The sequence below is a fragment of the Drosophila obscura genome, unplaced genomic scaffold (genome assembly GCF_018151105.1).
Source record: "Drosophila obscura isolate BZ-5 IFL unplaced genomic scaffold, ASM1815110v1 contig_4, whole genome shotgun sequence".
Classification (NCBI taxonomy): Eukaryota; Metazoa; Arthropoda; class Insecta; order Diptera; family Drosophilidae; genus Drosophila; species Drosophila obscura.
In genome coordinates, this window is record NW_024542828.1 from 4760988 (window position 1) to 4786959 (window position 25972).

Below are 25972 nucleotides of genomic sequence, written 5' to 3' on the forward strand. Positions count from 1 at the left end.
CACAAAATGGCCAACAATTTTGGGCCAATTTCTATATTAATTCTTGGGTGGTGGTGGGGTGGGAGTGGCTGAAAACTTTACTAACTGCAGCCTATAAATGAATTTGGTTTGCCACAAAAATTGGCCAACAAAAAAGGTTGCCGCAAAAAAAGGGGCAAGGGTGGTGGAAGGGGTAGAGGAGGAGGCATGTTTCCACGCAACATGCAAACAGCATTTAAAACTTGTGTCGCTCTCTAAAAAACTTTTCTGCAAGTAAAAAGTTTTGTTGTCATTTCAGCACAAAATGGGCGACATTTCTGTATGTCTGCATGTTGCATGTGCCCCCAAGGAGGGAGGAATTAAACTTTTATGACTGCCCCCTAAGAAAGGGGCAGAAGGAGTAGCAGAACAAAGTCAAACCAGAGAGAGAGGGTGAGTGGGGGGTGTACCAGACACAGACAGTTGTTCAAAACCTTCCCCCCCGAACAAATGTCGCTAGTTTTTCCCCCGGAAAGAAAGTTTCCTCTGGCATAATTTTGCTAGAGGGAAATGTAAATATTTTGTACATATGACAAGTCGTGGAAGAGCGATGACTTTTGGGGCGCACTGTACGGGGGCGGGGATATCTTGTTAATAAGTTGAAACATGTTTTAATTTACATGGATCCACTGCGCGTCTTTGGGGGATCCCTAAGCCTTAGGCCCCATCATTGGTGGTGGCAAGGAATGCCATTAGCCATGCCACACTGCGTGGAAGGCAGTGGAAAGTTTTGTGTCATTTTGGTCGGTGGAGGGGCTGTGTGTCGACAGTTTTATGTTGTATTTTGACTGGCATAAATTTAATCATATTTTCGGTAGGGATGCGTACACAATTTTTGGGAGGCACTGGGAGTGACTAAATGGAACTAATGTGATAGACAGGAGCAACACCCTCCACCCGTGCAAAACTAGAAGGTGTCAACGAAAGGGAGAATGTAAGAGATAGAGGTGTGAAGAAGGAAATGGAATTTCCAGAGAGAGTGAGTATCGACAAGAAAGTTTTTTGAACATTGCTGAAATGATTACGCATCAGATTTTGCTTCTTCTTCAAGCGGAAAATTACTTAAATTATGGAAAACTTTTCAATGAATTTTCGGAGGTTCCGAAAGGAGATTCACATTTTTAAAAAAATGCCTTTAAGTTTTTTTTATAGGAAAAACATAAGAAAAGTATTTTTGGGAATGGACATCACAAAATAGATTTTTTTATACTTTTTTCTTATTTACAAAAATGTATTATTTGTTTTCACAATTTCCTGACCACACATACACACACACATGCATTTTCTTGGCTTTTCTTTCGTTGTTCTCGCAATTTGTTTGATAATAAAATTTGCTGCTATTGAAATTCATTTTCAAGTATTCTATTGGTTGTTTTGTGAGCTCTGCCACAGCCCCACACTCGAAAACATAAACTAGATCTCAGCTACCCCTACAAATGGAAAGAAAAACTAACAAAAACAGAACCGAGGAAAAGCTAACAGAAATAGAAAGAAAAACTAAAGGGAAAAACTATGTTGAGGCCTTGAGGCAATCCGAAAAAAAAACTAGGCGAAATCAATATCCTCCAACTCATTTTCCTGTGGCCTTCTCCTCCTCTTCAAAACCCCTTTTGATTTCCTGTGCTGCTGCCACCAAACAATTGCTACTTGTGTTCGATGCTGGAAGACGTCTCTGCCCCACTGCCACCTTGCACCTTGCCACACTCTCAACACAGAGAAAAATGTAGTTCATTTCGTTTTATGGTAGTTGCGAGAAAATTTCATTTCGTTTGAGCTTCAAGTTTAGTGTCGCCTTTTGTTACAGTCGAGATATTGTTGTAGATGCTCACAAGTACAGTGAAGGTTCGATCAAGGGTTAGCCTTAAAGGTAGAAAATTCATGGAATTTGTGTAAATATGAATTCATAAATCTCTTCGAAATTTGAATTATAAAGGAATGTGTATATATATTGTAGTCTTTAAATCTGAATACAATTTGAGAAGGATATGCTGACCAAGAAAGCAATTAGCAGCTGCACATTACGCTCTCCCTCCTGGTCTCTCTCCCAGTGTGTCTTAGCAGTAAAGGATCTCTTACATTATTCTTTAACATTTTCTTCTTTCTTTTTTCAGCTTTTTCTTTTCTTTTCAATTCTTTCTCTTTTAAATAGTCTCCACTGTCTATTTTTACCTGTCTTCTGGCGCAGGTTTTTTTTCACACAATTTAAAGTGTTTGTCTAACATACATATATTCTCTGCTTCTGCTTTTTCCTTCTGTCTTCTCCTTCAATTTATTTTTCTTTACGGATTTTTATCGATTTAATAAATTGCAGAGTCGCACTTTGCTCTACTTTTTTTTATGTCTTCACTTTTTTTCATGTTGTTTTTTTTTGCAGAGTTTTGGGCGAGTTTTACAGGTGACACAGTTTTACAACACGTAGATTTTCATCCTTAAAATTTTTTGTTGCCATCATTTTTGTCATTTGGCCGTAAATTTTGTATCCTTTTAATGCATCGAGAAATTTCGAACTCCTGAAATGTTGATGTCTATTGAATTTGAAGCTATTTGTTCGCCGGAATTCAATTTTTTTTAAGTCATGAATGGAGCCTGTTTTTGTCTTCATCCTTTGCTTTTGCTTAAGCTTTCACTTATTTCGCTCCTTTTCCCGCTGTTCTCTATTTATACTCTTGTCCCTGCATTTTCTTTTATTTCTTCTTCTTTTTTTCCTCGTTTTTCACTAAATTCTTGCTCTTATTTATTTTTGGGAAAATGTTTTCGATTTTGATCACAACTTTCGGCTTTTGGCTTCGAGAAATTAATGGATTTTTTTTTTCTTAAGCTAAATTGTCAGCTTCTCGGTGGCGTTCACTTTGGCTTTGGGGTTCAGGGGTCATGGGGCGCAAGTGACGTTCAAAGACAGGAAAAACATCTTTATGGGGCTACAACTTCTTCAGCAACTGAATAATTCAGTAGACAAGAGCATAAATGGGATCCAAATGGGGATTTCTGGTTGAACAGGGAAATGAATTTACTGGGCAAACTTGTGCCGAAAGTCAATTGAAATATCAATTAAACTTTTTGCGGTATGTAGTTGATTTTTCTTTTCTCGATTTTTTACTTTTTTGGTTAATTTTTTCTTGATTTTTCTTTTAGTATTTTTCTAAGGCACGCATGAATGAGTAGTAGGACTGAATAAAGAAGTAGAATGAATGCTGTAAAAGTTGTAAAAGTTTTCCCCATAGTTTATTTGAAGAAAAGTTGAACTTTTGCTGCCACATTTAAGTGTGGAAATGTTACAGTAATTCCTCGCTAAATGAGCCATCTAATCTTCTGCTTAATCTGTATGTAAGGTTAATGTATGTCACGTACTTGAGAAATATATTAGATGGAAATGTTGCCACAAGGAGCCAGCCGCAAAGGAAACAAAATGTCAAAACCAAAGCGAAAGCGAGCGATGAAAATTATGATTTTCGTCATGGAAAATGCCGGTAAAGACTCATAAATAAGTACCCAACCATATACTCCATCCACTCACTTACACTCTCTCACTCTCCTCCTTACATAAAAGCTCATAAAAGAAATATGAATGGGGCAGGAGAGAGAAGGAAGGGTGTAAGAAGAGAGCAAGAGTGGAGGGAGAGAATGAAGTTATCACGTGGACTCCCTTACGCACATTGCAGGCCATAAATTACAAAGTACTGGGCCTCCTACCACCCCACGGCTCACGCCCCCACCAAAAACTCAATTTACATTCATTGTACAGTCACACACATGCGTATGTGGCCTCTTGCTTGCTTCCTGACTGATAAGCCCACAAAGTGAATGGGGAAAAATGCCAAATGAAAATGGGAAATCCCCCCCATACACACACACACACAGAACAACAACAACGAGGCGGAAAAGTCAAAGGAAAGACAGCGCAGCGCCAGGCCAAGTGTGAAGAAAAAATTGTTGCATTAAATTAGGCGCCACAACAACAGAGTGAAAGGTGAAGAAAGGGCAGTACAAAAGAGAACACAGCATGGGATACCCTTTCAAGATGCAGCATTCTAAATGACAAATAAAAAAATATGTAGATATATAGATTGATAGATAGATAAATACTAATTAATATATTAATTCTATTTATGATATTCTCTGGGTCTTAGTGATTTAGTTACGGAAGATTCCTTATTATATTGCAAACACCTTCAATGAGTAATCCTACCCATCATTAAAGAGTATAAAGAGCATCAGCAGCAGCGGCAGCCAGAAGCAGAAAACTTTACGATGCGTCACTTGTGTGTGCCTCATGCCACATTTTAAGGCCGATAAATCATTAAAACAAACATTAAAAACCATAGAAAGTGTGTGAGGGAGCAAAGGCGAGTGGAAATGCAAATGGAAAAATGTTTTCTACCAACTTTGCTTGATTTTTTCTTTCGTTTTCTTCTGTTGTTGAACTTTTTATAACCCACAAAATACGATTTTTATTGCAATTTTTGTACGCCCCCCTGGCAAGCGTCTCTGGCACTTCATAAAAATGTAAAATATTGTGATGCCTAAGGACACAGTCAACAGTCAGTCAAAAATTGTATGAGTGATCCCCTCCCCCTGTTTTCTATGGAAATTTTGAAAATTTTTTGGCCAGTTTTGAAAAAGGGCCTACTTTTAGAGTTTCTAAATTTTCTAGGGAGATGAAATGTTAATTGTTTGGAAAATGTCACGGAAATTTGGAAATAAAGATAGCCTAAGGCCGAAACACCTGTTAACCTAAGTAGCTGGCAGTTAAATGTTTGTATGCCCCACAAAACCACACACAGAAGCCACAATAAATTGCCACAGACACCAAATGGAGGTTCTCCATCGAACGTAAGCGTCTGGGAAGCGGGAGCTGTGGGGCCACTTAATCTTAATGCATTCTACCGCTTAAATCCATGCATCAGCTTAACCCAAGGCTTAAGCTGAAGTCAGTGGCAGGGCCACAGACGGTGTGTGTGTGTGTGTGTGTGTGTGTGCGGCAAGTACGAGTGCATTTTAACGAAACCAATATTTGCGGCAGACACCTGGAGGAGAGTCCTAAAAAAAGCGGAAAAAAATGGAAGAAGCAATGGAGCTTCTGGTCTGTTACGTCCTGCCCACTACCCCCCACCGCCCCATGAATGTTGTTGCAAATTGAAATATGCAATTTGTCGTAAGAGATTTTGTGTGGCTTTGCCACTGACTGTAGCTGCTACCTCCTGCTGTGGCTTGGTTGGGTCCTGCCAGCCAGTCCGCAGCAGTGGCTGCGTCTTTTTTTTTTCATCCATTTTTCCCATTTCGTATTATCGTTTAACAACATTATGTCAGCGTTCGGGCGTAAAAATGCTTAAGAAAATTGCAGAAAGAATTGTAGGAAAACGAAATCGAAGACCTTAATAGTTTTTCACATTTTTCAGCTGCAGCTGCAATTTATGGCTGCCACACACACACACAGACACACACACATAATTGCAATTCCAGTTATATGTTGGTGGCAGTTGCAGGAGCTATCATCGGACAGAATTGCAGCTTCAAAGCGCGTCTCATAAATGTATCTTACAATGTTCCCAGAGGGCGTACAACAGGATGGGGCGTATGCATAATGTGGCATCATTTTTATGCTGCATTTTAACGACTGACAGTTGGAGGAGAAAGGCAGGATATAATTGATGGCCTGCACATGGCAGCAGCAGTAGCTGCAGCAACAGCAGCAGGAAGGAGGAGGAGACTCATCAATAACTAAACGTATGACGTATGCGTTATAAACAAATAAGCAAAAGATACAAAAATAAAACCATTCATTCATCCTCTACGACATCATCAATATCCGCCTAGATATCATCGAAAATTGTCAAAATATTAATGGCCATCAAGTAGTTCTGCTGGGTCTGCTGGGTCTTTTCGGTCCCTGGGTCTCTGGGTCTCTGAGTCTCTGTGTCTTGTAGCAAATTTATGTCTATTGCCTACAACTATTCGAAGTATTTTTTTTTTTGTATGTGTTGCTGCTGCTTTTGCTTGCTTTTCATGATTGATAAATTTACTTTTACTGCCTGTCGGCATTCTCTGGTTGCTTGCTTCTTCGTAAAGATTTTTCCTTGTGTCTGTGCCTCTCTCTCTCTCACTCTCTTATGGCTTCGTTAGTAAATTATGGCCACTTCCGTCGTTTTTGCTGCTGTCTAATAAACTGAAGCCGTCATATGTTGTGTATTAGTGTCTGCTAAAAGTATCTGTATATCTGTTTGTGTGTGTATCAGTTGTGTGCTTGTGAAAAAAAACTTTACTTTTGTTGTGGCCACTGCCGAGAGAAAACAAATTGACGTAAGTCGTGTGTAATTTATAATGAAATATTATATACGCTCGTTTTGGCAGTTAGGCAGTCAAGTGTACTCTGAAGGTAATAAATGACAATGTCACGTGGGTGTGTGTGTGTGTGTGTGCGTATCAATGATGGTTATTTTCCTCTTACAAAGTATCTATGTATCTTTGTATCTTCAGTTACAGAGTGTGGTGTAGTGTGCAAGCGATTTAAGGACATGAGCTACCGAAATCTTGAAGGCTTTTGACAGTTGATTTTGATTATCCAATCGATTAGACTTGGAGTTTCTGGGCAAAAGAAAACATTGTGGCTTTTGGAGTGGCATTTGAAGGGCCGGGCTAGAATTTTCAAAGAAAAAAATAGACAACTTTTGAGAAAGGTGTGAAAAATGAAAGACTAATTAATGGGAGTGAAATCTCTGAAAAATGAAAGGAATGACAGCTAATGCAAACAGTTGAATATAGCCACGGTGGCAGCTGTGTACCCCTCTGATTACTTTGAGATTGCTTTCGAGCACAACGCGTCACCCTTCAAGCAAAATAACACCGAGTTTAAATCGCCTTTGGGAAGAACGAGAGAGCAATAAAAAAACATATAAGTTGTGGTTTTTCTTTGCCCATTTATGAGAAAAAAGGGATCGGCAACGAACTTGAATTGCAAAAAAAAAAATTGTTCATCACTTGATTTGCTCCCTGCGCCTTTCGAGGCGTGATTGAAAATGTATGAGCTTGCAAGCCATATCAAATATGATATTTATCTTTTTATTTCAATGAGAATTATTATTTCAGTATCCCCATCGGCTATAATATTTATGACAGATCAGCCGTGATTAAACATTCAAAAGCAGAGGCAATAACAATATCCCCATCAAGTACGACATTTATGTCTATATTTGTATAAGAATTAATCCCTCAATAATTAGGCAACTTTCTTCCCCTTACGTTTTTAGTGATTTCAGAGATTAGCGGCTTTCATCATAAGCTCTTAAATGTGATTCCATAAAACCAGTTGGCAATCCTCTATTTTTAATACCTCTTATCGACCATAAAATTTGTTTGTGTGTTTCACCTTCATTTGATTGCCCGCCAAACTATCAAAATGCAATTTTGTTTGCACTTAAAAGCCAAGATTATTATGCATGCATTTCCCCCAAAGGCAGAGGGCAGGACCATGGAGCTCCCCATGGAATATTCCTACGAGTACGAGAATACTTTGGGAGGGCATAAGTCAACTGTTCATTTTGTGAGGGGTCTCTGGTCTCTGATTTTTGTGTGTGTCTACAAATTCGTGCCACACGGCGGGGGCATACATATGTATATGGCTGGGATCTAACGTATCTAATGCACTCGTAGCATGCAAAATAGCAGTCAGTAACGCCCTGTAATTAGACTATGACACGCTAAGTGAACAAACACTGCCACTGCCACTGGCACCGGCACTGGAACTGGGCAAAAGAAAGCACAAAAATAAGAAAGAAAATAAACGTATCTTATGGTGGAAATGCTTCAAGTGCATGCAATGAGACGTTACTTTTCCGCTCTGCTTTGCCTCTCTATTTGTTTCTCCTGGCATTTGCACAATTTCTATTTCAATTTGCACCAACCCTCGTACACACATTTTCCGCCTCTCAACCCGAAAATACGAGCCACAAAATGTTTTTACCTTTTTGTGCCTAATTCCTCAACTGTTTCCCTTTTTTGGGGGGGGGAGGTGGTGGTGACGGCATTTCAATTGCCACATTTGTTGACCCACACATCCAGGAGTTTGGCATGCAGGCTAAGAAGGGCCTTAATATGGCCAATTATGAACTTTGACTTATCAATTTCTTGGAAAATGTCCTCACACACCGGACACATTCTGTTGGTCACATTTAATGCGCAATTTAAATTCAATGCCTTGAATCCATTTGCTTTACTATATGTCCTCTCCTGTCCCGTGTCCATTTCCTGACAGTGTGTGCGTGTGTTTGTGTGTTTGCAGGACACACTCTTTGCGAGGGTCAAGTGGCTATTGAAAAGGTGAACTCACTCGCTCTACGACCACTTTTCCCCGAGATGTGACAAATTTTTGATGCATATTTTATACTCGTTTGCCCGGACTGTAGGCTTTTACTTCACTGCAAAGGCCTTCAACGACGACGACGACGGCTGCGACGGACGATATGTGTGGGTGGAAGTGGGGGTTTTGATGAAACAAAAATAAAATACATATTTCAGAGGAGGGTTTTTGTTTTTTTTTTTAGGATTGGCGGCTGCTAGGGGCGGGTGGGCGGTTGGTTTTGTTGTGGGTTAAAAATAAAGGCCTTTCTCGCTTTAAAAGCGCAATTTTCTGTGTCAATATTGGAATATTTAAATTTGCATAAAAAAGGAAATATCAACAAAAACAATGGCACTGGCAATCGGGCGGGGGGTCGTGTTTCGGTGACTGTGAAGTGCTCTACAAAGAATTCGGGGGGAATGGGCTTAAGTGTTCTTTTGAGATATTATTAGAAATGCCTGGGTAGGAAATCGCATTGTTATGGGGAACTGTATTTCAGCTTAGTGGATCAAAATACTCGTACTAAGTATTATTGTAAAAAGCTCTTTTATTGATAGGGATAGAATAAATTTTAGAAAATTTAAAATAGAAAAATTAAAATTTAGAAAATATTTTTTTTTTTGGAATCGAATTTATTTAATATTGTACACTAATAACGTTTAAGTATAACTTGCAAAATAAGGTCATTCTCCAATTAATCCATAACATCACAAAACTATCTTTCTTTTCGAATATCTAGCTTGATGTCCTTTGGAATGTAACCCTACCAAAAGAGAGTACATGTGTCCCCCAAGTTTATTCCCGAAATATGAAAAAAATATCTAAAGTGCCAGGCAACATTGTTTTACGAGTAGTGGAGGCTGAAGTGAAGGCGGAGGCTGAAGTGGAGGTGGAGGCTGAATGAGGAATGTCAGACGCACACTTGCAAAACAAAACAAAAAAACAAAAACAAAAAACACTGATGCAAAAATATACAATCATACACGTACAGCATACATCCATTCCGCACACTCATACACACACATAAAATGCCTGCAATGGCGGCGGGGTGGGGGGCCATCAGCAGAAGAGACTTTGCTTTTCATACATATTTTGTAGATTTATTGATAGCGAACACACCCACACAAGCAAATAGACATACGCACACATGTGCACATGCAGGGGCGGCACACCCATACAAACACAAATACACACACACACAAACACATACACGCAGATACACATGTCTGCACCCACACAGATACACACAATCAACATAAGCGCTTTCTGTTAAAGTCAATATGTAGTCAAGCGCTTCGTTTATAACACAAAAAAAGTTGACAAAAGTTTCCGACATTCTCCTCCTTTTTTTCCCCTACCCTACTGCCGCTGATGCCTTTCTGCCTGTAAATGCCATTCCAATGTTTTTTTTTTATATTTTTACTGCCCGGAGTATTTATGGAGCTTCCATCGTCACTCAAACGCTGAAGGTACGAGAAGGAGTAGTTGTTGGGATCCCAAGTCCTAGGAAATTGCAATCGCAAGCAGCAAATAGAATCAGGCAACACAAACGCAGACACAATCCCATCAGAACGGGGGGTGACATGAAGCATGGAACAATTTGATGTATGGAAAAGCCCTAAATGGGATATGATTTGTGGTACGAAAAAAATGAAAAGAAAAGGGAGGGGGAAGGCTAAGACTATAACTAATTGAAAACTGATTGAAATTGGAGTCAAAACAAAAATAATAAAGTAAGGTATGGTATTAGAGGCAGAAGCATCGAATTTAGTTGTATATTTTGGAATATATGGCGAATATATTAGAAGATTACGACAGTGAAAGGAACGTAGAAATTTTAACTGATTATAAAAGTTTCAATATCATAGTGCCTTCTGGAAGGCCTTTAAGCTCCCTGTCAGCGTTACCTTTAATTTCAAGTTAATCCTAGTATATTTTTCAGTCATTCCTTTTGATTCAAATAAAAATTCCCTTATTCACTTACATATCCACTGCTCCAAATTCATATCAAAGAATCTGAAAAGATCAGAGCTCATAAAAACCTCTAAATGGAAATCAGATTTCTAGGGCAAAATGATGAATTTTTGGCTAGCGCCCTCCCCTGCATCTTTGGTCGGCATTCATTTGAATTTTTTGGGTTTTAGATTTCATTTAGTTTGCATTTAAATTGCTTTTTTAATTAGTAGCCTAGATTAAAAAGTTCCACCAAATGACGAGTGGCTGTTTATGAATGCTGGAAAATGTATAGAAGACGCCGCCTATGCAATGCGCACAAGGCATTTCTCGGAGGGGCCAATTGACATTGAATCAAATGAATGCTTAAGAATTTCCCATGCAAATGCTGGATGAAAAAGTTGACACTAAATGGGGGGAAATAATAAATGTAATTTTCAAATTTTACGCTTTCCACTCAGTGTCGTTTTTGGCTTAAGAAAATGAGCAAAAGCAAAGTCCCTTCTTTACTTTTTCCTTCATTTCCCCCCAACCAAAGACAGACTGCATTGGGTAAAAGTTTTTCCCCCCAGTCAGCATACAAAGTAAAAAGTTAACTTGCTTTTCCTTTTGTTGTACTTACAATTTTCTTTTCCTATTTTCTGTTTTTTTTTCTTCTTCTTTTTCTTGTTTTATTTCTGTGTTAATTTTGGCTTACAAAAAAATCAGATATGTGGGTTCCGTGCTGTTATTTTTAGATATTCATATACAAAACTCTTGTATTGTCAGCAAGTGAGAGTACGGTGGTGCAGCGAAGTGGGAGAGCGATTTAGAGGTAACAAAAATGGCAAAGAAAACTTCATTTCCGTATGTGACCAGAAACACGCGCCATGGCAGCTCTCTGGAATCGATTTCCGTTTCCGCCTTTTTTGGGGGTCAGCAGCCGCTGCTGTTGCGTGTTAAAAGCGGCACGCATTGAGGAACACATCAATTCCATGCCAGCAAACCTCATTAATAATGTATTTTTTGGTATGGGGAATTTTCGGGAATGGGGGAATTTCATGAATGAAAAAGTTCTGTAAGCGATCGACGAGCGAATTTCATTGGAAAGAAATTCATCATGTATATTATTTTCTTTCGTTGAGCTTCATTTACCTATGTATACTATTCCATGGTCTATATTTATTCCAGAAATTCATTTTTGCGTATGATAAGTATTTGTTTATTTTACCTACGCAGAAAACTCAATTCAATCAAAAATACAAAGAAGGGAAATTTTGTTATTATTCCGATTGTGGATTGTGGTGACTGGAGTTTATGCGTAAAATATATAACCACAATCCTGTCATAGAGACAGCACAAAATAAAAAATACAACAAAAAAATTATTTTAATTGTTGACTGACTAATTCTCATACAGAAAAACATACATACATAATAAATAAATCAACATTTTGTGATAATTTTCAAGCATTTGTGATGTTGTGTATGTGTGTTTGTGGCTGGGTCAAAGGTCACGACGTGTACATTTATCAATTGGTCAATGGCCACACAACACAATGAATGGCCCTGCCTCACTCATAATGCGCCATTAAGTGACGCTCAAGGAAGTTAATCACATGGAAATGCCTAAAGATTAGAAATTATGACATTAATTTTTCACCAAACAAAATCCTTAGATTTCCAGTCATTTCTCATTTTGAGGCAGACAACAAAAGTCAGTTAAGCACAAAATATGGCCAACATTCAAACATAGCTGATAGATAAACTTGAAATCTACACACGAATGAGTGCGACCCAAAGAGGACATGGAGGGGGAAGATGAACCCCTGAAAAGCGGCAAATCATGCTTAATGTGGCATTTGTATGTTTCGAGGTCCAAGAACTTGAAAGAAATGCCAACGGACAGTAATACCATAAAAAAAGAGGCTGAAAAATAAAATAAAAATGAGAGACAGACCCGAAATGAAGGCCAAGGCAGACAATAAGCCATAGAAAGAAGGCAAATACAAACCACAGAGGCAGAGAAAAAGACTTCATTCCAAAAAGGAGAGGCAGAGCAAAGATGATATAAATTTTATTGTCATGTCCAAGTAGATTAAACTATAGCCTGCATGTCCTCGGAATCCCCTGGATGTCCACATTCGAGAGCGCCCAACAAAGTAGGCTATACAAAAGGCAGAAGAGATTTATGTGTGTGTGTGTGTGTGTGTGGCTATAAAAAGTATATTTTCTGCATTTTTTTTTTTGGGTCTCCCACAAAATCAAGAGAGAGAATTTCATTAAATGGAAGGAATGGCATGGAATTAGTAGACATGGAAAACACCTCGGAGTGCTGTGCTTCTTCTTTTGGGTTCTTTTTCAGGGATTGCTTAGGTATATCTCTTGGCTGCTTATCTGGCAATTCACTTCGAATAAATAATGATTTATTGCACCTTTTTTTTTGGTTTTGCGGCTCTGTCTGACAGTTGGGAATACGCCCCCCAAAGGCTCATTAACTTAAACTGTCAAAAATTTACATATTTTTTGGGGTTTTTCCTCCTGTTTTTTTTTGTGGCAAAGATTTATTATGAAATGTTCAAGGAATTTAAGGACATGGGACTAAGTTGCAGACCTTCGTTTTGCTACTGGTTTTTCTTTCTGGCGGCTGCTTATCCAATTATCAAAACCAGACATTTAATTTTCCCTTTCACTTTGTGCTCTCGACCCACAAATTGCTCGTTCAATTAGCCGCCGCCGCCACCGCCGACGCCTTTGAGGCCGTGCACTCAAAATATATATACATATGTATGTACATATATATATATCGTGTATATATCTCTCGTAAAATCTCCAATTCAATTTGGGACCTCAGAGTGTCTCAAGTTTCAGGCTTCAAACCATTTATCATAATTTCTTATGAGGCAAAAAGATGAAAACTCTTGCAATTTCAGCAAAAGTTGTATCTTCCTTCATTGGCATTTTGGGGCGGGACCTTTATTTATTTCGTGGCATCTGCCATCGCAAGACAAATTGCAGGTAGAATGTTACGTCTCTTTCATTTTCATACTTGAATGAATCTGTGTTTATTTAAGAGTTTTTATATGACTTTGGAATACCCTTAAGAAAATAAAATCGAGTGTATTTGTTATTTATGATATGACCATATTTTGTAGAGTAAAAGTAATACAGAAAGATATCCTGAAATGATCATCAAACTGATAGAACATTAGTCATCAAAATCGGTTCGAAAATGGATTAAAATAAATTGATAAATAAAGATAATAATTAAATTAATAAAATTTATGCAACAATTAGATAAAATGAATTCGAAGAGAAAAAGAACTTTATTTTTCACTGCCCTCAAAGGGTATATCAGTTTAGACTTTCACAAAAAGATTTTATGACTCAGTTTGATTCATTTTTCATATTTTTCAGGCACAGACGACATTTCTCTTATCACTTATCACAATGGAAATAACAATGGAAATTCAGCTAATTGGAGGACATGTCTATCGAAAAAAAATACAATCTAAGGCCAAGTGGCTTGGAGAATAAAAAGTGCGCCAAGAAGAAAACAATTGAATGAAAATCTGAAGAAATTTGTGAATTCGGAAAGGTAAGTGTTGCTTAAAGAGGTTTCTTGGGATTTTTAATATATTTTTAGTAGAAATACACAATTTTTTGAGTTTTTATCTGAGTTTTACACTGTTATTATTACCCAGAAATATATTCATAACGCAGGCATGACTAAATGGACAAGTGGCCACAAAATATAAGAGATTCAAGTGCCCTTGCAAAAATATATATTACGTATACGCCCAGACATTCTACAAATTAATTGAAAACCAGCGGAAAATCAAGCCAACTGTCTAGCCAAGTGATGAACGAGTGTCTTGCAGGGAAATGGAACTAAACGACATACGGAATGAGAGACTAACTGAAGGGCTAACAGGCAGAATAATTGACGGACTGAAAGACAGACTAACAGACAGACGGATGGACGCTTGCTTTTGTGGCTTGAAACTGCAGTGGTATATCAAAATGTAGCTCTTAACGGTCGTTGATAGACAATCAAATTTACTTTCGAATCGCCTGTGCATTTCACCATCCCCCGCAGAAGTTTTTCTCTTGCTTCTATCGACTGACAGGTGCCGCAGCAGCAGAGAGTGAGAGAGCGACTGCTGCTGATGGGTTTCCATTAAGAGTACGCGCTTTTTCCCTCCTCTTTCCCATTCCTTAGTTTGGAGTTTTAATTAAAATGTAATTTACTTCCATGTCGAACGGAGGAGGAGATGCCGAGTGAACGAGCCCTGCTGCACATTTCCCAGCGGCAAAACTGCTGCTAGAATTGACTTGATTTTTTCGAATCTTTGGGAAGTCTAAAACAGGGAAATCTTCAGAAATCAAATTGTGGCATTTAGGGCACTAATTGTCTATTGAATATGAATGAACGTGAAATTCGAATTTAAGGAATTTTCATTGCATTGTTTTTCGCTATTTTCTCATTGAAAATTTGCGAAATTTTAACCCTCTCCTTGTATATTTATTTCTCCTTCCCAGTGTGACTTAGCATTAAAATTTGTTTTTCTTCTATTTATTTTCTTATTTTACCAACATACAAAAATTAAATATTCTGCCTATAAAAGTGGAAAATGCTTAAGGTAAGGATTCACACCAGCAAAAACCCAGACATACTTTTAGACATACATTTTTTGGCCACTTTGCATTGAAATCCTTCCACAGGACCTTCTTTGCAGCTTAGCAAATGCCCTTTTTTCTCTGTGTGTGAGTGGAAAATTTGAAAAATGCCAAAACATTTGTTCCATTTGCATCAGCAGCAGGAGCAGCAGCACCCGAACGGGAAGGCCAGAGAGAGAAAGTGAAAACCCAAGCGAAATTTTTAAAAAACTTCGGCCTTTAGATGACCCTTTTTCATCCTGGCGTTTGGTCTGAGGGATTAACGTGCAGAAAAGCCGAAGAAAAATGAAAACGCGTTACCCCACACACACATACTGCCCTGCCGTCTGGCAGCCTCTGCCAATTTATTCAAATGCCTGGCAAAGTGCTAAATAAACAAGACTCTTGTGCTGTCATTTTTCTTGGTTTTAGGGCGAAAGAGAGGCCCAAAAATTATAGGATACTTAGGCATACCCTCATCCCCTCCTTGCTTCACCCGCACACTCACCTTGTATGGGCACATAAATATTTAGATAAAGACAATCCTCTGATTGATTCTGCAGATAAGGCAGCAAACGCTTTAGATACTCCAGACGTCCCTTGGGCATTCGTTCCAGCGTTGCCGTCTCATTGTGAATGTCCGGCAGACGTTGCGGGCAAACAGGACTGAATCTGGAAACACAAAAATGAGAAATTATGAAAAGATTTCAAAGATTTTCATAGAAATATTAAAGCGCAAAAGCTTGATTTTTAGCTTCTGTAATTTTTCTTCGATTTCGTCTAATGTGGCTTAGCCCTAAAGATAATGTTTTGCACAAATACAAAAACCTTAAAACATACCTTTAAAAATAAATATTCTTAAATTTTATTTGATTCTATCTCTCCCAGTGTGGCTTAGCATTTGGTTAAAAATTATATAATGTATGCCACTACCATCAGAAATGAGTGTTTAACTTTATCCTTCTTTACATTATCTTCTCTCTCTCTCTCCCAGTTCGGCTTAGCTGACTTAAAAATAAGTTTTCTTCATATCTTAATATTTATGGTAAATTTGTTTTCGATTAAAATTTGTCGATTTTTTTTTAATTTGTACTCTTTTTTTTACCAGTGTATTGCTTAAGCTTGTTGTTTAAAAAGGTTTTGCCCGCACAGAACGGAAGAAACTTTTTACGTTAAATAGGCTTATTTTTATGCCTGTCCACGAATGTCGTTATAAATAGATTAATTTGCTTCAAATTGTGTAATCTTTTTAGGGGACATTCAAGAAAATGAAAGGAAAAGAGAAGACAAAGATTGGAAAGTGGAGAAAGGGAAGAGAGGAGTTCCAGGGAGTATGTATGGGTCAACGACTAACGTCAACTTTGGTGATTGTCTTTTGGCCATAACAACTTTTTGATTTGAGGACGAACGCAAGAAAAAACTTTGGCTTTTAATTTGTTTTTCTTTTTGTTTTGGCCCACCCACAATTTGCTTGGGGTTTCCCCCCTTTTTCGAAGCTTATTTTCGATTGGTTTTCGATTTGGTTTTGTCCGGTTTAGTCCCCCTCAACATGTCTCGTTATCCCTCTTCTCTTACGTTTTCTGTGTGTATTTTGTGTGCAATTTTACTGATGATTTCTATCCTTCTTTCTATTTTCATCTGCTTTCTCCACCCAAAATGCAATGTCCAATGCATGGCAATGTTGCCTGGTAGCGTTTTCCCTCCCTTTGGCCTTGCGCTCATTTATGAATATGTGTTTCTGGGGGGGTTCCTGAGTTCCAGCAGCTGCCTTGAACTACTGGCATTGTTATTATTTGTTTTTAATCTCATCCATGTGGGATCCATGTGTCCCTCCATCTGCAATCCAAAACTGCATTTTCTGTTGAATTTCTGTTTGAATTTTCGATATTTGACTTGATCCCCAGATTTCTCTGGAATAAAAACCTCTTTAAACTGTCGGCCTTAACTCATTAGCTGCTGGTTCCCTTTTGGGGCTCTCTGGGATGCTTCTGAGCTGCCCATCAAATTCTCATAAAGCGAAAATCAATAGCCAATGGGAAATCTTTTCGCTTTTCCTATCTGCCTCTGTGCCATTATGACGCGGAAACCCCGAAAGCAGAAAATGCATTAACATTAATGACATTGCGAAAATGAAAATGAGAATTTATTTTATTTAATTTCCTTTAAGTTTATTTTCTCGCTGGCCCTTTTTTATCGCTTGTTGCTCTTGTTTTTCTTTGTTTTTACTGCGAGTATATTTGATTTTGTTGTTTTTTTTTAATGTCATTTCAAATGGTTTTTGCAGATCTCCTGTGGCTGCTTGCGCTCTCTTGCACAGTGTGGCTTAGCCGTAGAGTTCCCAGAAAGAAAGAGTGAGAAAGAATTGTTTCGGACATGGCAAAAATTATACGGAATGGGTCGTCCACCCATGAATGGGTCAATGGGTGATTGTGATTCCATCTGTGGGTGGCTGCTTCCATCAGCTCCCGTTTTAATGGACGCTTGTGGTCGGTCGTGGTGGCTCCTCTGCGATTGCCATAATAATCATTAATTTAATGGCAAAACAATAAGGCAGGTAATAAAAGTTTCATTTTCGGGGGCTCTCTGGCTTCATTTTCGCTTCGGCTATAAGTATATTTTCTCTCACTCTTTCTCTCTCTGCCTTTGGTTTTTTTTTGTGGCGGGAAATGGGTGACAGTATTGCCAGCAGCTTGCCCAGAGAAAATATTAAAAATAATGAAAGTGAAAAGTTTTTATGATGCAGTTTCCATGCCAGAGAGAGTCAAGCTGTTCAGCAGTGGTTCAGGTTATGCTCTCTGAATCTCTCTGGTTGTATCTCCCTCGTCACCTGAATGTATCGCTGGTTTTTCCTCCCTCCCCCACTGAATGTATCTCTGGTTTCATGCCACCTCTCCTGTTGCCTCCTGGTTGGGGACCATAAAGGCCACATTTTGCACATTTTTAATGCTGCTGCTGCCAGGGGCACGCAAACGAATTGTGTGTACACTTCTCAAGTGATCTTGTTTATGCCACTTTGCAACCGCTGAACTTTTCCAGATAACAGTGAATGGGGTGGGGGGCGAAAAGGGAGAGACAGGTGTGTGGCACGAAAGGGGGAGGCATTTGCTAATAAAGCGAATGGTGCGAATGGCAATTAAGGTCATTGGGGTTGGGTGTTTGGTGGGGTCGATATAAACATTCGCGCAAATGGCCAGACACTAAAAAACTTGATAATTACTTGCTCATTCTATGAGCATGAGGAGAATAATCATGAAATGGATGGATGGGTTCCCTAGAAGCCAATTTTGGTAAGAAAGAGTCATTGCCATGCGTTTTAGTACACTTTCCTCTGTTCGAGTAAAGTTTTTACTACAACTTTTTTAGTGTGGTGTGCTCTATAAGGAGTGTTTGGGGTGCCAAATGAAGTTGTAGAGGTTTTATTTTATAGAGAGAGAGAGAGAGTTATAGTTTTTTAACGGAGAGATTCTGAAAGGGAGTTCTGCCTATTTTAGAACTTTGCCTTAGAACTGACTCAAAATTATCTAAATTTAAAGTGTGGAAGTTTCTTTACGCAACTGGAGCTAAATTCTCATATTTTGCCACTGTGGCTTGGCAGAACATTTGGCGATTTAATGCGACTATTTACCTGTTGATGGAAGAGAAGAAATCTTTCTATTGCTGAATTTTCACCTCTGAAAACTTACTGCCTATGTCTTTTACTCCCTCTCACTCTGCCAGTGTAGCTTGGCAGCAAAGGAAATTCAATATGGGACAGGCAGAGAGATTTCTGGATTTATGGGACCTTCATTACAATTCGAAGAGGAAATAATTTAGATTGAAAGTTCTGTCGGATACTTGCCAGCGAACAGTTTGCATCTCCCATCTGCCAGGTTTTCCCTACCCTCTCTGGCAGGTCATACTGCTGCTCCTGCTCCTTCTAGTGGCACAACCTACTCCTCTGCTCTGCTCTTGCCTTGTATATTCCTTTGTGGCATCTGCTGCTCGTCTGATCATTTACCACAAACAGATATCTGTTGGGATTTTGTGTGCAAACATTTTGTGTAGTCCTGTACGACCCTGACCAAAAGGCCTTCCCGATTTAGCATCAGCATCAGGCAATAGAGGCGGCAACACGCGGTCTCAAGCAAACAAGGTCCTGCCACATCCAACTCATAAACGGAGAGGAGAGAGAAGAGCAGAGGAATACATGCAATTTGGAATTCACAAACAAAACGTAAAGGCAAAAAGCCAAACGTTGCTCCGAATTGTGTTTACATTTTGGAATGGAAGCCAAGGCTAATCTGCATTCAGTGGCATGAGGCGCTGGGGCATGACCATGGGGCAAGGACCATTTCTCTTTGTGGTCCCCTCGCGTTTTGTGGCTTAAATACATCAAACAAAAGCATAATCTCGACGAAGCAGAAAAGTACACGCATCCCAGAGACTTCAATTGGTGTCCAGTAGAAGCAGTGTGGTGTGGTGCGGAGGATGCTGCCACAGAGAAGGGGAGTGCCAGTGTGGCAAGAGCTGTGCTGTGTGGCAGCCATAAAATTATACGCGACATTGCGGCCACGTCAAGTAAAATAGATTAATTTTACCTGTGGGCAATGTCCTCTCGTCATCGTCATCTCTGTCGCACCTTCTCTCACACCCTTCTCTCTCTCTCACTGTCTGTGGCACACACACAAATTAGATTGGTGGCAGACACCACCATAGCAGCAGTATGCCCCTTGCCATAAAGCTTTTGCTTCTTTGCCGCAATGTCAAATTAAATAAAATCCAATTTAAAATGAATTTTCGCAATTTCATTTAAAAACGCGGGGCAACAGTTTGTCGAAGCAGCAGCAGCAGCAGCAGCAGCCAGCAGAGTCTAAGGCAATTTATGTGTACTTGCCACATGCCCCCACCACCCGCCTCCTTTCCACCTTTCAGAGACACGCCCGTTCACCTTTTTGACGCACGCCCTCTGCGGTTGCCCGCCTGCCACGCTCTTGAGTCTCAAATTGGAATTAACGTTTTTAATGATGGCAGAAGCAGCAGCAGCAACAGCAATCTACCTGCCACTTGCCAATGTCCCACAGCCACAGCAGCTACTGTGCCTCATGGCTGATTCCTGCCGCCTGCAACCTTCTGCTGTAAAAGAGGATTCCTCCTGCCACCTTCTGCTGTAAAAAAGGATGCCTCCTGCAGCACTGCTCAAGTGGTTGCCTTGCTGCACGCACATTTTGAAGGTCTTTTCATTAATGCGCTTTTTTTTTATTTTTCTTATTAGGAAAATCGTTAACTTGAGTTTTCCTCCACTTAGCGTTTTTGCGTTTTACTTTTTCTTCTTTATTAAAAACTTTGGCGTCATGCATAAAACTCTCGCTCGTCGTCGCTCGACGGTTTATTGCGATTTTTACACTTTGTTTATGAGGCACGAAAGCAGAGAGAGTGAGAGCCACAGCCCCATAGTGCTACTTGCTCCACCGGCTCTGCTGCTTCTGCAGGTTTCATGCGGCCTGGTCAGAAGGTTCCCGGAACTCTTGGGCCTTGCCGTTGCCACTAATCCGCTTGTTTTTCATAATCTTGACGCCACCATTAGGGGTTACTGGTGCTGGAAAAAAGTGTAAAAGTGGCTTATACCTGGTACTTCAGGGGTAACAGTGGGTATATTAGCTGCTAGGATATGTTTGTAGGAGCCAGAAGGAAGACAACTCGAACCCAGAAAGTATATTCGAATCTGGATTTTGGTTTAGCTCTCTCTTTCTTTCAGTGTGGCTGAGCAAGGGTCAGTATTTGGTTACCTTCACGTTTAGCTTCCTTATAGAGAGAGAATGAGTAGAAAGGAGACTGCGTGAAAAGAAAATGGGGGAATGATGGAGCTTCTGTTGCAAATAATAAGAAATGAAGGAGGCTCTGGCAAGGAGGAGGAGAACGTCAGAAAAAGGGGGATGCCAGAAAGAGGAGCCTAGCAGAAGGAGGAGAAGAGTACGAAAAAGTAGAAGGAGGCTTTCAGTGGTAGGAGTATGGTGGAGGTTGTTGGAAAATGGAGTTCCTCTGCTGGTGACACGCGTCGCTTGTCAAAGCCATGAAAACAGCTGCTGCGGCTGCTGTTGCTTCTGCCTTTGGCGGCCTATGAAATGTACTCGTATATGTGGACACAATTTTTTGCGTACTTCCTCGCTTCCTCACCCCCTCAACATTTTTTGTGGTTGCGAAATTATTTTTGCACTGAGGTCGATGAAAAGTTGAAGGTAGTCCGGGGCGCGGTTAAAGCGGTTACTGCGGTGGTGGCAAGCAGCACGAGTATGTGACACGCATAAAGTTCTCTCTTTTTTTGTATGTACAATTTTTAGAGTTTTTTTGTGGCTGGGGTAGGAAAAATTCCATTCAATGGAAAGTTTTCTTCAAAGAGAAAACTACTAGCAGAAAAAAAGCTGGAAAAAGTAAAAGAGGATATGTGCAGACAAATGGAATGAGAAGTATGTGGCAAAAATTGTGAGGAATTGTAGGACCGTTTTTTAGCCATATTTCTTCCAATAAACAATCATAAAACTAAAAAAAAAACCTTAAAAACCGATTTTACAGATATTAAAAGTGAAATCACACTCTAGCGGCAATACTAATGCGGAAAGTGGAAAACTTTCCAACCAAAAAATAAAGTTTTTACACTTGAAATTCCTGTAGGAATAAAATGGATGCGGAGACCCTCATCTCTCACTAATTTAATGAGAATTTCTTTAAAAGAAACCAACTTTAACAGATGAAATGTTTTCTCAATCTAAAAGCGTTAAATCATTTCAGTGGACCCCTTGAAAAAGGGTTTCCCAAGTGCCATATAAAATTATCAAAATGTTATAAGTCAAAAGCAAGGGGAGGCTCTCTACCACTCGTTATACTTTATGTTGACTTTCTTTCTCAGTCTGGAGAATACAATTGTCACCTCAATTAACTTGCTCATCATTGAGTCAAGTGCGCCAACAAACCCCCGAAAATGTTGAATGAAAATAATGGAAACGCGACAGACAACAATAGCATCATAATGATAATGGCTTTTAGAAAAAAAGGAGAAAATACAAGTCAAAGGTCAAGCTGGGCTTCCGCTTGAAATATGGCACAAATTAAATATTTACGCTGTCGCTGGGACACAGAATCAAGCAGCAGCCAGCAGGCAGCAGCCAGCATCTAATTTACAAATGCTCCCAAGTGGCAAATCATTATTCACGAAAAGATGCCCCCCACGGGACAAAAGGACACCGAAAAAAGGGATTGTAAAGGGCAAAAGTTTTCACCCTTTTTCCCTGCTAATGAAAAAAGGGACACGCGACGCGAAAATCAGGGAGGCCCCACAAAAAGCGAATAAAATATAATTTTTCAAGTTTAACAATGCTCGCGGCGGCCGAGAGCAGATGCTACCTGCCCCCATGATTCGCGCATTCTCTGCTGATGGACAGGCGGATGTCCTGCCACGTCATCTTCACTTTTATTTTATTTTGTTTCTCAGAAGGTGAGCGAGCGCAAGGGGCCTTATTTTTGTTGACAGAAGGCGGGGGGTGCCGTGCCAGTGACTGGTGCCAGTGCCCCGAAACGAGCGCCAATAAAACGGCTTGAGTAATGTTCTAGAGATATTTCAGCGTGTCAGCGTAATAAAGTTGTCCATTGGACACAGAAGGTCATTAGCCTTGATTTTTCGGGTGCGAAAATGGATTTTCTTTCAAGGAAATTGATACGTATACAAAGGTTGTGGCATGGTTTAATGGCTGCTTCACGGAATAGACCAAATATTTAGATTTATTTCGTGGTTTTTGGGTGGAAAGAATTTTGTGGCAGGCGCAAAGTGAAAGATGGTTGAAAATTGCTGTTGGAAGTAGAGGAAACCTTAAGGAGGATGGTATTTTTGTCTCGATAAATAGGTGTTGAAAATTATCGATTTTTCGTTTGATATGAATTATTTGATTAATATTTATATAATTATAGATAATTCGACAAAATATTTAATTTGATAAAATTCGATAGCTCGATAAATTTCGATATTTTTATAAGTATATGTAAATTGTTTGAATAAACGTCGATTTTTCGATTAAAGTCGATAAACATAATTCTTCAAATATCTTGATTATTTTCTTCCCGACACCCTAATAGAGTCTTTAAGCTCACCCCGCACCGAAAGAATAGAATGACCATTTTCTGTTTTGGGTAAGGGTTAAGGGGGTGCTCAACCCTTGTGTAGATTCGACTTACCTGTCCGCCTTTTTGACACCCGACCACATGGCCGCCGAAACGGGTGGCATGAAACGCAAATTGCCAACGGGTGGCGAGGCATAGGGTATGCCGCGATACGCCTCCACCGGATCCAAATGCCTGCCATCTAATTGGACAATTACGCCCGAGATGGCGCCATTGCGTGTATGGATGATGCGTGAGGAGAGTTGGGCGGGTAATTGATCATTCGTGCCACTTGATGCACCCCCGCTGCTGCTGCTGCTGCTCGCCAGGCGACCACTGCGGTTGTTGCCACTGTTTGAGGCGCCACCAGACGAAGATGAACTGCTGCTGCTGCTCGTGGACGAGGTGGATGATGAAGTAAGGGATAATGAGGGCACGGAACTCGAGCTGGAAGTGGAGCTGCTGCTGCCGATCAACACGAGTCCTCCATTATTTGTTGTAGAAAGGGAGCCACGCTGTGGGGCGCTCAGGTTGCCACTGCCACTGCTGCTGCTGCTGCTGTAGCTGTAGCTGTTTCCCGCCGCATGACTGCTGCTGCTCAAGAGCACTAGCATTGTCATCATCAGCGATGACCATGTCCTTGTTCTCTCAAGTTTTCTTCTCGTTCTCGATGATGATGCTGGTGCTGCTGCTGCTGCTGCTGCTGCTGCTGGCGGCAGTTGTCGCTTCGAATGCAGCAACATGACCATTATTATTATTGGTCAAAAATGGCTGTTGGATTACTGTGCTTTTTTTTCACTGTATTTATTTTTTATATGTCCGCTGTTCGAGTTGTATAATTGACCACAAGATAGCTGCTGTTTGTGGCGTGGCCTCGTTTTTCGCTTACGCTTTCGCTTGTTTTCTGTAAAGATTTTTCTGCACTTTCCTCTCGTGTTTTTTGCATGCAGTTTTTTATTTATTATTAATTAAAACCAGCGATAAGTTTGTGTGCAATAAAAAAACGTGGCAGTTGTTGAACTGGAAAGAGAACAAGCAGAGTGAGAGAGAGAGAGAGAGAAATCAATATTTATGGCTGAAGGTTATATGAGAGTTGCCACATAAAGTTGTAGCTGATGAAATTTTCATATTAAAATCATGTAAATAGTTTAAGTTATTCATGAGTATTTCTATGGATTCAAAGGATTAAACTGTTAAATGACAAAAGTTGTGGGTATTTATAGGGATCCAAGGAATAATTGAGAAAAGGATAACATCAGAAAATAAATATAAATAAATATAAAAAAAATAATAATAATTAAATTTCAATGTCTACATGGTTTTGCTCACCCCTTAGATTCTGCCTAAATCCTTGCCACTTTATTAGATTAAATATTCTGTTCATAATTTAGGTAAGAGCGAGAAATTCCATCAGGCCTCTTGGCCCCACATGCAGTACTCTTCATCATTCAGACAGACAGACAGAAGGACAACTCTACCACTCTTCTCTTGGCTCTTCAGCCAATTCCCCACCACCAAGTGTGGTGCAGTGTGTGTGTGGTGTGTGCCTCGAGGCATTTTCAGACGAGCACCGGACCTCCCCCCCCAAAAAAATACATGCTATGCCATTTCGTAGTCGCTGAATGTAGGCACGCACCCAAAATAAAAGAACAAAAAGAAAAGACAAAAATCCACCACTTCGTCCATTCCATTTGTTTTTTTTTTTCTGTAGCCTTGTTTTTTGGGATGTTTGCTAGCTGAGGCATCACCTTGTTTGCACTTGGTGTAGTGTCCTTGCCCTTGTTGTTGTCATCCAAAACAACAGGAGGAGGAGGAGGAGAAGGAGAAGAAGAAGACAAAGGATGGGTGGCCAAAATGAGGAGGACAGTTGGCATTTTGCATATGCCAGACATGTCAGGCAGGCAGTGAGCAGGGGACGGAGAGACTCCTGACAACATGAGCACAAGAATGCCTACGTGAATGTCAAGGAGGAGCGAGTGGAGGGGGTGGTTGAATCCTTTTCATTGTCTGGTGACTGGACTGACATTGGGTCATTGGAATGAATGGTCTCTCCATTGAAGGAAGGACACCGAAGGCAGCTACCGGAGATAAGGGATAATGTACTCGGCCCTGCTGAAGATCTGTTTTCGGATTTGTTTCCACTCAAAGGGGATCATCTACTGCTGCTCCACAAAAGATCTCTCTCTCTTTCTTTCTTTCTTGAAACGTCGCTAGTTGTGTCTGTAATTTAATCTCCTATTCAGAATGCAATCTGCAACCCAATCAGCAGCAGCAGCCATATTTTTCCTCACTCTCTTTCGCTGCTTTTGTCTTGAGTAATGCACTTGACAGCGCCTTATAAGCCCTGCCCCTGCCCTGTTCTGTTATTCTTTTTGTGGTAGGAGATGGGAAAAAATTCTACGTATTCTACTTACTTATTCCATGCGTTGTGCCGTTGCTCCTGTCTGCACCGCCTCTAGTGCAGGTGCTAAGCCTTGCTTGGGATGACGATGATGATGCTGTCGTGCATGTGTCCTTGCTCCTACTGCGGATGCGGATGCTGTTGCAGCAGCTTCTTGAGAAACACTTCACGTACGCCTCGCTCAGCTGCGTTGTCTGCTGCTGCTACTGCTGGTGTTGTTGCTGGTGCTGGTGCTGTTTCTTCTGCTGCGTTTTCTGAATGCCGGCACGCTACAATTGTCATGCAAGCGTACATTTTACAGAGACATTCACGTGCTCAACACCCTCGGCACTGGCTGCTCCTGCTCATGTACGAGTAGCTGCTGTTGTGCCATCGTGGCGGCTTCTGCTGTAAAGAGTGAGAATACTTTTTTTTATTAGACCCTCTATTCTCTCTCGTAGTATATTTTATGCCACTTAGACTATGATTAATAATTGAGCGAGACACGCGCCATTTGAATGCGTA

The 25972-nt window shown here is 40.1% G+C and overlaps 1 protein-coding gene across 1 annotated transcript in view; it reads right to left on the reverse strand.

Moving 5' to 3' along the window:
* LOC111071793 (neuroligin-4, Y-linked) overlaps nt 1-24081 on the reverse strand; it is a 34140-nt gene extending 10059 nt beyond the window's left edge. Inside the window, exons 1-2 of the mRNA XM_041595033.1 lie at nt 23143-24081; nt 15449-15612 (exon numbers count right to left, since the gene is read on the reverse strand). Coding sequence (XP_041450967.1) covers nt 15449-15612; nt 23143-23816 — 838 coding nt within the window. The 5' untranslated portion in view covers nt 23817-24081. The remainder of the gene's footprint in view (nt 1-15448; nt 15613-23142) is intronic.
* Nucleotides 24082-25972: the final 1891 nt, after the last annotated feature.